At 39.9% G+C, this 16,911-nt stretch overlaps 1 protein-coding gene across 1 annotated transcript in view; it reads right to left on the bottom strand.

Moving 5' to 3' along the window:
- Window positions 1-16,229, bottom strand: part of LOC121367142 — a 45,294-nt gene extending 29,065 nt beyond the window's left edge. The window contains exon 1 of the mRNA XM_041491287.1: window positions 15,940-16,229. Within this exon, the coding sequence (XP_041347221.1) occupies window positions 15,940-16,132 (193 nt within the window). The 5' untranslated portion in view covers window positions 16,133-16,229. The remainder of the gene's footprint in view (window positions 1-15,939) is intronic.
- Window positions 16,230-16,911: the final 682 nt, after the last annotated feature.

Raw genomic sequence — 16,911 nt, 5'->3', positions numbered from 1 at the left:
CCAACATGATTTGATGGATTGAAGACAAACACTTAACTGTTTTCAACTCACTACCCCACTTCTTTTGGCTTGATTTTTGTGTTATAATGATACTAAATATGTAAGCGCCTTAAAAAAATCCTGGGGAAAGGCCTGGTCTTAAGTAAACACATGTGCACAAAGAAAATGTCCAGGTGCTGCCATTTTGGTTTTCTTCTTTGGTTTCCTCCTACTGGCTGGAGATCTACACAGTGGTGTCTGAATTAAGTCCTTTTGAAGTTGCACCATACTGCCTAAGATGGCAAGGCTATTAATCTTAGGATTTTGCACCTCTCATAATAACCCTTGTTCTATCTGAATTCCTGATGTCATTGTTGTTGTCTTTGTTTTTCTTGTGGGGGGTTTTTTTCTTGATTTTTTTTTTTTACTTAATTAACATTTTTTATATGTAAATACAAATTACCATTAATAGATCAAATAAATCCACACTGTAATAAACATTGAAATGGAGCTCAACTGGACAACTAGTGATGTAGAATGTATGGTATACATGATATTATATAATACAGAATAGAACTTTTAAGATAAACCATTTTTTACATTTGATTCTAATATTTTCAACCTAGCTGTTTTAATTTTTCTTATGAATGTGTTGTGTACTATCTTTATCAACAAAAGAACAGGGGAGTGTGTTAACGTTAGTAATTACCAAGACTATTTTACAATGCTTACAATCATTCTTATCAAGACTAATGTATACGATTTAACTGTTATCAAGACTAAAAAACAAGTACGATTCTGATTGGTTATTAATAATGCGCACTTTGTTTTGTGCGTTATTACAATGAGCGAGCGTGTTGGCGTTTGGTGTCTGGTGACAATTAGCGATGGCGTATGTGGATATTTAACAAAATGCTGTGTAAGAAAGGCCACTTACACTACGTTACAGTGACGTTTGGCTCACCGATTGGCTGGGCATAGGCCTTTCCAGCTATGGCTCTTCAGCTAGGTTTCCCTTGTATATTTTTAGCCAGCTGTGCGAGTCAGCTGACGTCAACTGACCACTGGCAGTGCACGTAGCATATAGCTGGGTTTCTCTTGTATATTTTTAGCCAGCTGTGCGAGTCTGCCAACATCAACTGACCAATGGCAGTGCACGTAGCATATGCATTGCTGAGAGGGAACGTTTGCATTGGGGAAACTTTTAAAAGGTAATGGGGAATTTTTTTTAATGAAGTTATCTCTGCTCGTAATTATTATGCAAAGATACCAATTATTGAGGCTGTATCATATTTTGTATTGATGCAAGAGAGTGGAAATAATTGGGGATTCCCTCATGAGAGCAGATGCTGGGTCTCACCAATCAGTGGACTGTTTGGGATGCCCCAACCAATCGGATGGAAGTTTGGTTTGAAAACCTCTGCGGGTTTCAAGCAGAGACACTTTAATTTGAATTTTCATTGAGCGTAGACGTTAGTTATTAAAGGTCCACAATCATGGCACATTATTAATACACAGTATATAAAAAAATACATAAAAAACCCATTATTAATCATAAAAAACAAAAATATCACCCCAATTATTAATAAAGTGACTTTTTGTAAACCACTCGGGGAAAAAACACTGATCCAGTCGATTTGACCCGCATCTGACCTGTGATGTAGCATCAGGTGAATTCCACTCATTCATTAGTAGGTTAGCATGGCGACAGCATGTGATGATTCTTCGGAAAATAGCTCATTCTTATCGGACGTTAGTTTGGACATTTCGGACTTGTCGCATTTGTCTATTTATTCTAATGCTACCTCGATTAGTGAGAAAGAAGGAGAAAATCCATTAGGGGTACTTCCTTATCAGTTTGAACCGTAGTACACCAACGATGATCCGTCGAGCCAAATGCAGTCAGCCTATTTGCAGCACGGAGCTCGGACGTCACCCGGAGACACAAAACAAAGCCCGAATGTTAATGCTGAGGTGTACATTGTTCATATTTGGCACAAAGATACACCTCAACACGATGCATTTATATATGTTAAAAAAATAAATGTAGGAAAAATATTTTCGGGCTGCAAATAGGCTGAACAGGGGGGATACAGGCTTGGAACAGACAAGTTCTTTAACAAAAGTTTTGGTGCCATTCCCATCGACCATCTTAGATAATTGTCGTAATCTCCAGGTGTGAAGTGGTCACTTCAAATCGAATCCCATCTTGACGGTCCTTTCCAATACGCACGTGTTTGTGGTGTAAGAACTGCTTCCGTACAAACAATGTCGCTTTGTCTTTCGGAAAAATATGCAAACTTCTTTTGCCTTTAACTGCAGATTTTGTACATCCATACACCGAACAATGGTTCACCATGTTTCACATTTGAAAGATATCTTCAAAATAATATTACAAACATACAATTCAATTCAATAGAATAACATTTTCGCGTTTTAAAAATACACGTGTTCCACTTCCATGTAAAATGTCTGAAAGGCTGCAAATCGCCTTTCATGTTATGCCTGTTGTCGCGTCACGGGGTCACGTGACTGAACTCTCGGAGTTCAGAGGCTTTTTGGCAAGCGATGGAAAAAACAAGAGTTTTTATTGCAAATATATTAAATATTTTATTGATACTTCATATATACTCTTCAAAAAAAGAAACGCAAAAGGGTACAAATGGGTTATAACTCCGATTTTATGTTTCCTACCGGTTCATGCTTTGTGAATATAAGGTCATTGCATGTCCCAAACACATTCCCACGGTTACATTCGATAAAACGCAGCTACTGTACAATAAAGTTCCAAAATGTGAATATTCGCAAAAACGCAGCCACGTGCAAACCATGTAACCACTGCACGTGCGTTGTCTGCACGTGCAACATGAACACCGACAGTATAAAAGTGCAGGGTGTTCGCTTGCCTGGCCTCTGTATCTGGCCGACAGTTGACAATCCAGGACATGCCACGTCTCAGTGAACCGCAGAGAAACAATGCCATCGGCCGACTAGACGCAGGCGAATCCAGAACGGCCGTTGCCAGGGCATTCCATGTGTCCCCAAGCACCATCTCCAGACTGTGGGACCGTTACCAGCAACATGGATCAACACGTGACCTCCCTAGATCCGGTCGACCACGGGTCACTACCCCCGGGCAGGACCGCTACATCCGGGTACGCCACCTTCGGGAACGATTGACTACTGCCACCTCCACAGCCGCAGCAATACCAGGTTTGCGCAGGATATCCGACCAGACCGTACGGAACCGCCTACGTGAGGTAGGAATTCGTGCCAGACGTCCAGTTCGAGGTGTCATCTTAACACCACAACACCGTCGACTCCGACTGCAGTGGTGCCAGATTCATCGACAATGGCCTCAACTGCGATGGAGACAGGTGTGGTTCAGTGACGAGTCCCGATTTCTGCTCCGACGTCATGATGGAAGTTGTCGCGTGTATAGGCGTCGTGGTGAACGTTATGTGGCAAACTGCGTGCAGGAAGTGGACAGATTCGGCGGGGGTAGTGTCATGGTGTGGGCAGCCATCTCACACACTGGCAGAACTGACCTGGTCCACGTGCAGGGCAACCTGAATGCACAGGGCTACATTGACCAGATCCTCCGGCCACACATCGTTCCAGTTATGGCCAACGCCAACGCAGTGTTCCAACATGACAACGCCAGGCCTCACACAGCACGTCTCACAACGGCTTTCCTACAGAACAACAACATTAATGTCCTTCCTTGGCCATCGATATCACCGGATTTGAACCCAATTGAGCATCTATGGGACGAGTTGGACCGACGCCTCCGACAGCGACAACCACAGCCCCAGACCCTGCCCGAGCTGGCAGCAGCCTTGCAGGCCGAGTGGGCCACCATCCCCCGGGACGTCATCCGTACTCTGGTTGCTTCAATGGGCAGGCGGTGCCAGGCAGTTGTCAACACACGCGGAGGCCACACCCGGTATTGACTCCAGATGACCTTGACCTTGGTGGTGTGTCCTATCACTTACTCACAATGGACTAGAGTGAATTGTGAACAATCCTGCAACATTTGGTAATTATCGGACTCACCATTCAATAATTAAATCAATTCTCCAAATGTTACGACAATGTGGTTTTGCGTTTCTTCTTTTGAAGAGTATATATTGTGAAAGGTATACGTAGATGCCAAACAATAGTGAATTATGTTTTTGATAAATGTAGACCTTTAAAAGCAAATTTGACTTTTCTTTATAGATATATATATATACTAACTACTTTCTACGTAAATTTAAGAGATCAAAGTCAGTTGAAGATAAATTAATTTACTTAGGGAGACGAAGAGACTATAAGAGACATATTTTAGAAAAGAAATGGACATACTGTGATAACAAACTACATGTGTTATTAGGCAATATTAATAATTCTAATATATTTTGGAAAGAAATTAAAAAGATAAACTATAATGTATCTCAAAGAAATAGTATTAGTAAAGATCAATGACTTTAAAAATGTTTTAGGAGGTCCGGCACAACTAGATCGATCAACATTATAATGATGATATATTGCTAAATAATTATGATGAATGTAATAATTTAAGTAATGATAAAGAACATCAAGCTATGAATCAAGTAATTACAAAAGAAGAAATTATTAGAGCTATTAAATCACTTAAAGTTGGGAAAGCAATGGGGATTGATGGTATATCGGCAGAATTATTGAAAGAATCACAGGTAGCTTTGATAAAATTTCTAATACCTTTTCTTAATGGTGTTTTTGACAAGGGTATATATCCACATGTTTGGGCTACATTGGTGACCATCCCTCTGCATAAAAAGGGAGATATAAATAACCCAGATAATTATCGTGGTATCTCTTTATTGGCTGTTATGAGTAAAATATATACACACATTATAAATAAACGTTTAACTCACTGGGCTGAAAGTACAAGAACACTTTTAGAAGAACAAGCAGGATTCAGAGCTAATTACTCAACAATTGACCATATTTTTACTCTATATGGCTTAATCCAAAAGAGATTGCTATCAGGTACTAAGTTGTATGTGGCTTTTATTGATTTCAAGAAGGCTTTTGACTCTGTTAATAGAAATATATTGTGGAATATTTTAAGAACTATTGGAATTCATGGTAAGACAATGGATATGTTGAAAGCTATGTATGCATCTGTTAAGGCATGTGTCAGATATAATTCACATGAGTTTACAGATTTCTTTGAATGCCCCTTAGGTGTAAAACAGGGGTGTAAAATGAGCCCTCTGCTTTTTTCTATTTTTGTAAATGAATTGGCAAATGAAGTAATAGCGGGTGGTAAATATGGTGTACAAATTCTACCTAACTTAAATGAGCTATTTTTGCTCCTTTTTGCAGATGATATAGTTTTGTTATCAATTACCCCTGATGGACTGCAAACACAAATTAATAATTTGAAGAAATCTGCTGATAAGACTTTGTCCGACTGTGAATTTAGATAAGACTAATATTGTTGTTTTTAGAAATGGGGGGTACCTTTCTGCTAGAGAAAAATGGAAATCTTGAAATCAAAGTTGTAAATAGTTATAAATACCTTGGTATGAATTTCACTACGAAACTTAGTAGAAATTTGGCATTACAACATACTATGTCAAAAGCAAATTAAAGGAGCTGTTATTCAAATTATAAGATCATTATATAAATTGGGTTCATTTAATAGTAAAATATTTTTTAAACTGTTTGACTGTCAAGTTATGCCTATGTTAACACACTCATCAGAAGTATGGGGCCTTTCCAGTCTTCCTGAAATTGAAAAGGTACATTTATTTGCATGTAAACGTTTTTTATGTTCCCTCACAAACCCCAAATCTAATGGTGTATTCTGAGACTGGTCATTATCCCCTTTACATTATAACCATTATCAAAGCTGTTAAATATTGGACACGTGTCAGACGTCTGGTACAGCTACCTTCTTCTAGGCTATGTAAACAAACATACTTATAATGCTTTATAATTTTTGTTGCAAAGGTAAAAATAATTGGGCAAGTCAGTTGGAAAATATTTTATGCCATAGTGGCTTTGGCTATGCCTGGCTATTTCAAGAAATTGGTGCTGTTAAAATATTTATAAAAACTTTAAAACTTAGACTAACAGACATATATTTACAAGAATGGTTAACAGATATAAATAGTAGTGATAGATATGAAATATATAGATCTTTTAACCTTCTGAGTACTGCAGGCGAGATATCTCGCCCAACGTCACATCAGTCGACATACTGTACACTGTATACAGTGCATTCCCCAATTCATATTTCCCGCCGTTTTGCACACGACACTCACCGGAAATGGAAATATAATAAAAGAAAAAAGATTTTTTTTCAAAATGGTGGCTTTTGTTTTGATTTTTTCAAATGAAAATACCTTGAAATTTTGAGTTCAAAAAGTGGTTTTCGGCAAGTATTTTCGCTTGACAACAATGGCGGCACGTCACGGTAATTTTCAGGGATCGATAGCTGATTATGACAGCTAATTTGATAATAAATTTGATCGTTTTACCAACAAAGAAAATTACCAAATATTGTAATATGAATTGTAGTTCGGGTTTAAAAAAAATTCTGGTCAGAAAACCACTGTTATCGGGAATAATGGACATAAATACTGGACAGCTGGCCACAAATGCCCGTAAGTAAACCCAACTTTTTCGATTTTTTGCCTAATTTTAATCACCATGAGCCTATCTAAAAATAATAAAAATTACAAAAAAGACACGAAAATAATACTTACCGATTCATATATGAACTTTATTTCATGTATTTATAAAACATTTAAGTGAATATATGTGAGTAAAAATTATAAACTTGTACCCACTCTCAACGTGGTTTTTGTTAAAAATTAATCCAGTAGTCTAAAGGTTAAATCAACTATACTTTTAGAAAAACATTTGGATTGGAATATACATCATTTTAGAAATGCACTCACAATTAAGATTTAGATTCGGCTATACAATTATTATCACTCATAGAAATAGATACAGACATGACTTGCCCAAACAGTGTCACTATTGTGATGACATATTGGAAGATGAATTCCATTTTTTGTTTATATGTCCATTATATAGGGATTTAAGAATAAAATATCTGTCTCCAAAATACAGGTGTCATCCCAGTAGATTAAAAATGATAATTTTATTAACTCTTTCACCACTAAGTTTTACAGTCTTGACCTTCCCTGCACACTGAGTTTAAATAGCAGATTTATGATCATGTTTGTTAAAGGATAAAACTACTTGTTTTATCATTAATTTTAGTTAGGCCTATAGGCTATACATTTCCAGAAAGGTGAATGGACGGCTGTCTAGATAAAAAAATAATACTTTAAAAATGTTAGATTCAACAGGTATAAATCTGGTAATTACAGGTAAACTATGCATATTACTCGCCTATTTGAGTAGGTAGGACTAGTAATTAAAAAAAACCAACAGTACAAATGTTTTTCTTGTTGGATAATTAATTAATTAACATTCCAGTTATAATTTTAAAATATATATTTATAATGCTTTTGCAAAATTAAGCTTTCATTTCATCAACAGAAATATCATACCACACACCTTTGTTGTTAGCAGGATCTGTATCACGCTTTTTTTTGGCATTCATGTTGGTAAATTACACAATTTTTCCATACACTGTATTGGAATAAAATAGCGAAAAGTACTCTATGGCGTTTGTGTTGACGTCAAACACTTTTACGGGCCCAGGATTTTTAGTAAACGTTGATCTGCAGGTAACCAAACAGGGCCGTACCCTCCGGGGGGGGCAGCTGCCCCCCCCCCCCCCCCGAGAATCTTGTCCTTTTTTTTTTATTTATATATCTCCAGTAATAGCATAGAAATGTCAGGGTTTAATTTGTATAGTGTTTAATTCCCTGTATTTTGTATGTCATACGCTCAGGTAATATTCTAGAGGTTATAATATGTTATACGGCTACAGGTCTCTGACCGTCCATATTAAATAATAATACTGTATATCGAGACCAACGCGCTAAAAATAGAACAGGAAATTTCGAGAATACAAAATCTAAAATGGCAATGTCCAATTCTCCAATTTCTGATGCGCCTAGCGCTAAGAAGGCAAAGAGATACACACAGCAAAGTGTATCATCTTTTTTTCACAAATCAACAAGGTAAGTTGCTGTCAAGTCTTGAAAAATTACCATTTGCATTAATGTTGACACAATCGATGTCACGGACATGATGTGTTCATGCAGTTGAATAATAAAATTAATGCTGATTGTATATTGCCTAATCATCTTAATAGACCCTACTACTACTGTCCCTACTATTATAAAATAATATAAAAGTGTTGGGTTTTTTTGGGTTTTTTGTTGTTGTTGTAATGAGGTGAGTTAATATAGCTGTATTCCTACAGAATCGTTTCCAGAAACAAAATGCGTGCACATAAGTTGCAGCAAGGCATGCGTTGTCAAAGCTGCGTTCACCGACACGTGTTCACGAACGCTAAGGGACTGTCTAAAAATGTCATCACTTCTCCTTAAAGGAATAACCCTCTAATACTTTTCAACACCCCCTGCCCCATCCAAACTAATTTAGTCAGGGAAAAAGCAGGTGTTGAAATGTTTTGTGCCACAACACTTGTAGGACGAAACTGACAAGGTGTATCTTAAATGACAGATTCGGCAAATCTTGAAACAAATCGGAAACAGGACATTTACGTATAATTGCCGAGACTAGTTTATGTGTAGTTCGTGAAAATGTTTGTTAAAGGTGCTTTGTCTGTTTTTCTATATTTTAATATGTTTTACTAAAACAAAATATAAGCAAGACTGCAGTTTAAAAAAATTCGTGCAGTTTTTTTTCTATCAACGAATATCGTCCTCTGTCCACACGCAAGGCTCAGATTTTGACGCCATTTCTCTGTTAACCTGCCGTTTGGCTGACCGCTTCCAGAACTAATATATAGGAAAATGGCGTCAAAATGTGAGCGATGTATGTTGACTGTGGACGTTATTCGTTGATTGAAAACGCACACGAGTTTATTAAAACAGAAGTTTAACTTGTATTTTGCATTAGTAAAATATATTAAAAGATAGAAAAACAGGTTTAGAATTTCACTTTATAAATAAATAATAAATTAAAAAAAAACAGTAAAAAAAAAAAAAACGAACTTTTGGACACTTCCTTTTTTCGACTTTTTATTTGCATGGGCGTTTTACCCCTCCTCCCCTCTCTCCCCTTCCACGGGTTATTCGGTTAGAGAGAAGTGATGAAATTTTGAGACGGTCCCTAACGTTCACGAGTGCTTTGATTGAAGTCGACGACACATGATTGTGAACTTTCTTATTTGCTTGGTACACAATAAATATTGCATATCTTACCATAACTTGATGTTAAATTAATTTTAGGAAAATATAACATTTAAAAACACGCACACAAAAACCCACAACACTATAAACTGTTAAAATAAAATACATTTGTAATACTAAAAAAAAAAAAAACGAGTAATAATAATGTCAACTTTAAAAAAAGTCTTTACATTGTAGATTTTCCAGCTTGGTAAAAGCAGAAATGTCTTGGACGAGTTTATTAATTTTTGTAGAAATATGTAAAAGAACATGACTTAAATAGTTGTTGTATAAAGATGACGAATGCGCTAGAAAGCAAAGTGGCCGAAATTTAGTTTTTCTACTTAACAAAAATCACAATAATAAATGTTGAGAAAAAAGACCGTGTTCTTGGTAGCAGATTCTACAGAAAGATGGTCTTAGTTGTATTGCAAAATGACCAAACTATATTAAAAAAGTTATATTATTTGTTAAATGAAACATATCCAATAAATTAAAAGATATGCAATATTTATTTTGTACGATGCCGTAACGAAGCTTTGTTTCTGTCATTCTGTCATAGGGCCTACCAAGTTGTGTTTTGGAATATTTCTCAATTATATATTAATCAATAGAGGTTCAACGATGAAATGGTTTCGTCTATATACATTGTATTACGTACCAAATAAAACAATCCCGCACTCAGTATTGTGTACCCCCTTCCCCCTGTACGCATGGCATATGCAATGGGCAAGATCCACCAACACCACCCCACCCCACGCAACCCTCTGTATGCATACACATCCAATAACAATGAAATACATTGACAATAATATATTTGAAATTTCGTTTCACAACTGCAAATGGCGCTGATCTCGTTTTGCAGTGAACACTCGTAATTTTCAAATGAGGCACGAGATATCCAACACGCATGAAAAAATCAAATGCAAATACATGTAGTAAAATACACTTAGTAACTGTTTTTGTTTGCATAAGAACGAATATTTGCTGCCCCCACCCACCCCACCCTCCATTACGCACTTTGTATGCACTGGACTGGTCCCCTCCTGCTATCTGTGTACGTAGGCCTACTATATGGACGACTCCTTTCATTGAGCCAATGTGCATTATGACGTCGTTCTAAGCCTAAATTTTGAAGGACTTGTGCAAAATGTAATAAGCTTCCATGTTTCTTTCAGTTCACAGGAGCTAACTGCCACAAGTTCAGACAAGGTTTGCCAGATATCTAACCCAGAATTGTCCATTTCCAATGCAGACACCTGCAATGCTGTTTTGGCTAGTTCCATGCAAATCCATTTACATGACCCTGCAGATTACAGAGTTGAAAATCGCTCTGATGAAGACATCAAAGCTGTGTTTTTATCGGGACTGGTCGCGACAAATCCTTGTCTAGGACAATATTAAAATCGGGACCGAAAAGTAAATTTTCCCGTACCGAATGTGTACGAAAAAACGTCTTCGCAATGTTTGACGCACTCAAACCCGCCAGGTAATGGTCACGCTGTAACAAAAGACTGTTCGCAAACAATCGGCCAGATAACTGAGCGATATGCTTAGAGGCTTTTGACGCAGCCTCCAAACAGCCTTTCGCCATCGCGGGAAGGCTCTCGACAGCCTTATCCAAGCCAAATAGGAACGTACCTAAATGGTTATTAACCTGGAACATCGACTTAGCCAGCCGTTCGAACGATTCCAGATCCGCGATTGGCAATGACACATGCGGCGATGGGGAACAAGCGGCTCGGACACTAGCGGGAACGACCGCCGGATGTTCGAGAAAATCCGCCCCCAACGTCTCATAGGAGTCGGCACGAAAAATGCGCGCTCCCGTTAAGATTTTCCCCGTAGGCAGTGCCATTGGGTACTCATCAACACCCACTCCCAGGATACGATCACTGCCAGTGATCAACACATCAATGTCACAAAGTGAACTGTGCGCCTCCTGTGCAAGTGGTAAACCCGACTCCTCACGAGGAGTGACCAAATTCAAAGAACGGTTTCCGAAGGAGACACCCTTGAATGTAGGCATACCTGTCGGACCTGGTCCCTGACAAAAGCCAGAACCGCCGGATAATCGCACTCCTCCTCTACCTCCGAACCGAAGTGAGAGAGAGCTGGGTCAGAGACAGAATCCGGTCCAACCGACGCTTCCTCTGAAGCCAGGTCACTGTCCACTGGATCCCGAAGATCGATATGGACTCCTCCCCCTAATCGAGACGCCCCTGGGGCAGCGTCTCCCGAGACGGAAACAATAGGAACCGAACGACAATCCCTAACTGCATCGTCAAACTGCTGTCGAGACGCAGTTTCTGCTGGGGGGGGGGGGAGGAATGGGAGCCGCACCCGACGGTCCCGTCTGCGAAAGCAATGATCCCAACTGAGGCGAAGCGTTAAAAAATTCCACAAAACTCCGAAACAACGTTTCCTGAAAGCCTAACGGTCGTTCCTGCACCAAGTGCGGAACGGTCGGAGTTTGCGGCCACAGAGTACCCCCAGCCGAGGGGTATCTGCGCGAACCTCGTCCTCTATCGAGTAAAGTCGAAGAGGTAGGGACCAAAGACGGTGCAAACTGTGAGGAGATGTCCGTTGCTACCGAAGTCACCGGACCCTTGGGGTAAACATATGCAAACGGAGGACCCAAACGGGATGAGTCCTCCACCCAACGGTAAACATCGGTCGGGATGCCATCAGAGACGGATCCCGGCATCGAAACAACTGGCTCAGTTCGAAGCAAACTGGCAGAACTCTCCTCGGGCCTTGAGAATGCTGAGGTGCCGAAGTGACTGTCAGCAATCGAAGGCAAAATCGGGGCTACCTGCTCTGCGGACGAAGCAGTGGACCTATGCACAACGGAGTGCATGTGCTCGGTAACCGATGAAGTCGTCAAAACCGGTGTCGCGACGACTCCACCCTGCCCCCCTTCTGTTTGTAAAGGTAACCGTAACGACAATGGCGACGCCCGCGACGAAGCCACACAAACAGAAGAAGGCGCCGTCACTAACGAAGACGGCTCACGTACCACGGTCACAATAGGAGCCCGGGGGGGCGCTCCCGAAGTATCTGTAACTGTACTCGTAACACAGACCGAAGAAGAAATACCCTTGTGTTTCCCCCCTTTCCGGACACTTTTCGAAGTGTCTACAGACTTATGGGACCTACCCACTAAGTCCGACTTGCCGACTACTGCCGAGCAGACGACAAGATTTTGCTGGTACCCGAACCCTGAGTCTGCGAACCGAACCGAACCCACTGGTCAGGAGACCACGTGGCGCAGATCTCACACTGACGGTCTTGAGAACAAGACCGACAGTCCGGACACAACACGTGTGTGTCTTTATGTCGTAAAGGAAATGGACAACCATCTCGTGCACAAACTTTCCGTGCGCTAGCTGTCAACGAACTCGCGTCGGACATGGTAAATTCAACACAGAATTCCCAACTACCAACCGTATGTCAAGTTCAACCAAAAAAACAAACACAAAATTACAAGTAAAGAAAACATTTTGCCAAAGCTTAACAGGTGTTAACAGGTGGACTGCAGAATTGAGAATGAAGTTACAGGTAGCCCGTGCAAGGATAGCATTGCGCATATCCGGCAAGGGAGAGAATTCTGCAGTATGTAGGTATGACTCAGGTTGAATAGCATATTTGTTGTGCTAGCACAGTAAGTTGAATAAGACTATGGTCTTTCTGTTGTCTTGCTTTGACATGTGATTTTGACATCGTGTGTATTGATGCATGCGTTCGTTGTCTACTCTGTTTCAACGAACCACGGGCATTACCTGACTGCACGCCCGAATCAGACACCACATGGATCTGATAACGGTCAAGAAAAATTGATTTCTTAACAGGTGGAGGATTAAAATTGGTCCCAAAAGGTAAGGCTTCCCTTACTGAGCGACTACGAAAGTAGGTTTTAACCACACCCGTCACTCTCAGTCCCGCCAGGTAGTGATCCCGATGTGATGAGAGGCTTTAGAAGCCGCCAACAAACAACCCTTAGCCATAGGCGGAAGTCCCGTGACTGCTTTATCTAACCCAAATAGGAACGTACCTAAATGGTTACTGACTTGAAAAAGAAGTTTAGATAACCTCTCCAAAGTCTCTAAATCCGTGAGTGGCACTCTGACATTAGGAGATGGGTGGCAGTCTGTCTTCACCCTAGCGGAAACGACCGCTGGATGTGAAAGGAAGGAAGCTCCCAATGTCTTATACGAAGACGTGGACAAAACCTTCGCAGCAGACAAGTTTCCCGGTAGCTAACGCTGCTGGAAACTCTTCCACCACCGCCCCCAAAATATGATCGCTACCTGCAATCAAAGCATCAATCTCTGCGAGAGATTCATGCGCCTCGTGCGCTAACGGCAAGGTGAAATCCTGCCACAGAGCGTCCGTCGTTAAAGGCCGGTTTCCAAATGAAACACCCTTGTAAGACTGAACAGCTTCCTCCGACGGAATTGCATCCGCGCACATCAGTCGACCTGTTCCCGTACAAAACCAAGAACCGCCTGGTAATCATAATCGCCGTCTGGCGTACCATTGGCCAAAATAGGAATCCCATCAAGCACCGAACCTGGTGCCGACCCTTCCCCCTGAACCACACACTGATTTGGGGGGGAAATCCTCTTCCAAAGAATAAATTTTCTCAAATGACGCGCCGACCGTAACAGAAACAAAACTGCAGAATGGCCGAATCTGCAAACTGGTCCAACCCCGGTCTCGCTGGAAAGCCTGGCGGTGGAGGGACTCTCCTAGCCAGGCCATGAAATTCTTAAAAAGAGAAACATAGTCCCCCTGAGTCCGCCCCTGAGGTCGATCCGAAACCATCGGACCCTGAACGAAAGGTTCCACCCACGCAGTCGAGGGATAACGCCTGGAACTCCTACTCCGATCTGACAGTTCCAGATTGACCATCGGTGTTGACACAGGCGCACCCAAGAAAGCTGCAGTGTCCCGGATCCCTGCTTGCAGCAGACAATGGGACTGGTGGTGTCAGTTGAACCGGACCGTCAGGAAATTCGTACACGTACGAATCCTGCGCCGAATTCTGAACCCAACGTACCACGTGTGGATTAGCCAACCCAGTTGACGTAGCCACATGCGAACGATCTAAAAGTTGATGACGCTGTACAGGTGCCCCAACAACAGAAGGGACGCCCACTGGCATCGCACCTGAAACAACGCCACCCGGCTCCGTGACCAAGACAACGTTGTGAGACTTCGTGATTTCGTCAAGTGGCTCGATCACCGAAGTAGCGCCGAAAGGCGCGTTGGCCGAAACAGTGCCCTCGGACCAACCCTCCACCAGAAGTCTGGTGAGACAAATGGCGCCACTGTACTGCCACAATGGTTTCCCATGAATTCTTGTCTAAAATTGTAAAGTACAGTACATAAACAGTTTGCATCAATTAACCAACAAAACAACATCCAATATCCTTTTCTAGGAATTCTAATTCAAGGAATAATCTTTACATTTCAAAAGAAGAAAAATTAATAATATACATGTATGTATTTTTTAAACTACAATGTATGAGATTGCTCCTTTAATAGTTTTAAATAGCAAATGTCTTTTCAATTGATAAATTGTTTACTACTCCTAAAATATATCCCAAGTTGTTGCTGATGATTTTAGAAGAATACCTCCCAAGACAGCAGCCTATAAAATGAATGAGAATCGAGCACATTTGAATGAAGACAGAAAAAGGTAGCAGAGGAAAAAGAACAAAGAATAGCGAAAATGTAGCAAGATAAAGTGAAATCAAACAAGAAAAACAAATGAGACAGAACTTAGCATGCTGATAATGAAAAACCCAGATTTTAAAGAAAGAATATGGGTTATTTACAATATGTGCCTTATTCCCATTGATTTCTTACGAAACATTTGGTTTGATTCAGTCATTTGGTAAAGTCATAAGAAAGTGGATGCAGAATATACTTGGAAATTGAAAAAAAAAATCATTACACTTCCAGTCAAGATATAAATTTTAGCAGTTATCTCATAGTTGAGGCATGTGTGCAGGAAATTTTGAAAAGGTTGGGGGGATCTAGACTGGCTGGCTAAATTCGAGGGTGCAAGTGCCCAAGTTGAGGGGGGAGGGGGGGTGGAGAACTGTGAAAACCGTATGTCCTAAAATGCAATTTCTTGCATTCTACAAATAGAATTCATCATCATAAATGCAGGTATATACATATTAAAATAATAATAATTTTCTTTATTTCTTACAATTTAGATCAACCAGTTGCCAAAGACAAATGTTTTAATTTTAAAATATGATCTTGTTACTTTTTAAGATTAACAAATGTTGCATCAGTTACTTTTACCCATTTAAAAAATGTTAATAACAAATTCTGTGTAAAAAACTTAGTTCTCTTGATCTTGTGATCAGAGAAAAACGTGATGCTTCAGATTTAGAGAATTTTGGAAAGTTCAGAGACATGTCAAATACAAGTGATTTTTTGTGTTGTGTCAGTTACCCACACATTTGACATGACTTTGGCATAACATTATTTATTGCAATCAAAAAGATTCTTGAGAATTTTATTGAATACTTTTATAGAAATAAAATAAGATGTAAAAAAAATTCTGAATGTTGTGTTAGTTACCATGGAATTGCACAAAAGTTAACTTGTATGTAAGAGAACTTACTTATGGCTATCTTGTTACATCTAAATTGGCCAGCTCCTGTTATTCCATCCCGACAAATCCATTCTCCAGCATCTAGCGAAGGGTTGAACGATTCTATGGTGAGAGTCTGGTGCGTGGAAGAGTCAAGAGAAACTCTGTAGCCAGATACACCACCAGTTGGCAAACACAGAGTGTTAGCTCTGTTACATTCCATCACCGTTAATGGTGTTCCACCATTTGGTCGTACCCAACGGATTCCAGCAACTATAGTGCCCGCTGTTTCACAAGTCAATACAGTACTCCGTCCAGGATTTCCGTATCCCATACAATCAATCGTGGTAGTTGCCAAACCTGTGATATAAAATAACTTTAAAAAAATTGAAAACAGCATGCATGGATTGACCAAAATGTCTTTCAACTCCAATTAAGTAGGAATGAACTGTAACTTGAAAATCATGGTTGCCAGTAGGGTCATTCAAACAAAGTTTTACTGAGTCTGGGTGCAGAAATGGAAAATATCAGTACCAACCAAAATTTACTAGTCCACAAAAATGTCGATCAGTTCATCAGTTCATATAGAACAATATTTTTATTTGGGCTTGGAAAAATCCCATGTCCGGACCCTTGGAGCTATCCAATTTAATAACTGGGCAACCATTACCGATGATGTCGGAAGCCCAGAGGTCTACCAGATATTTAATCTTTAAGTAAGTAACTTTTTTTTTTTTAATCTGACCTAAATCCACGAATAGAAACAATACAGTCAACCAAAAAATATATAATTATATTGGTGTACAGAAATGCAACATTATAGCGATAATTTGTCAAGTCGTTAAAGACCAGCTTCTTTCAAAGCTTATCATCATATACATGTACATGTAATTTAGCCAGTACTTTAACATCCAATACAAAATACCATATACCCCGTATATACACAAAATAATATTCATCCTGTATTTATATGCTGATTCAACCAGAACAGTGATTACATTT

The sequence above is a fragment of the Gigantopelta aegis genome, unplaced genomic scaffold (genome assembly GCF_016097555.1).
Source record: "Gigantopelta aegis isolate Gae_Host unplaced genomic scaffold, Gae_host_genome ctg947_pilon_pilon:::debris, whole genome shotgun sequence".
In the NCBI taxonomy this organism is placed as follows: domain Eukaryota; kingdom Metazoa; phylum Mollusca; class Gastropoda; order Neomphalida; family Peltospiridae; genus Gigantopelta; species Gigantopelta aegis.
This window is presented reverse-complemented; position numbering and strand designations above follow the sequence as displayed.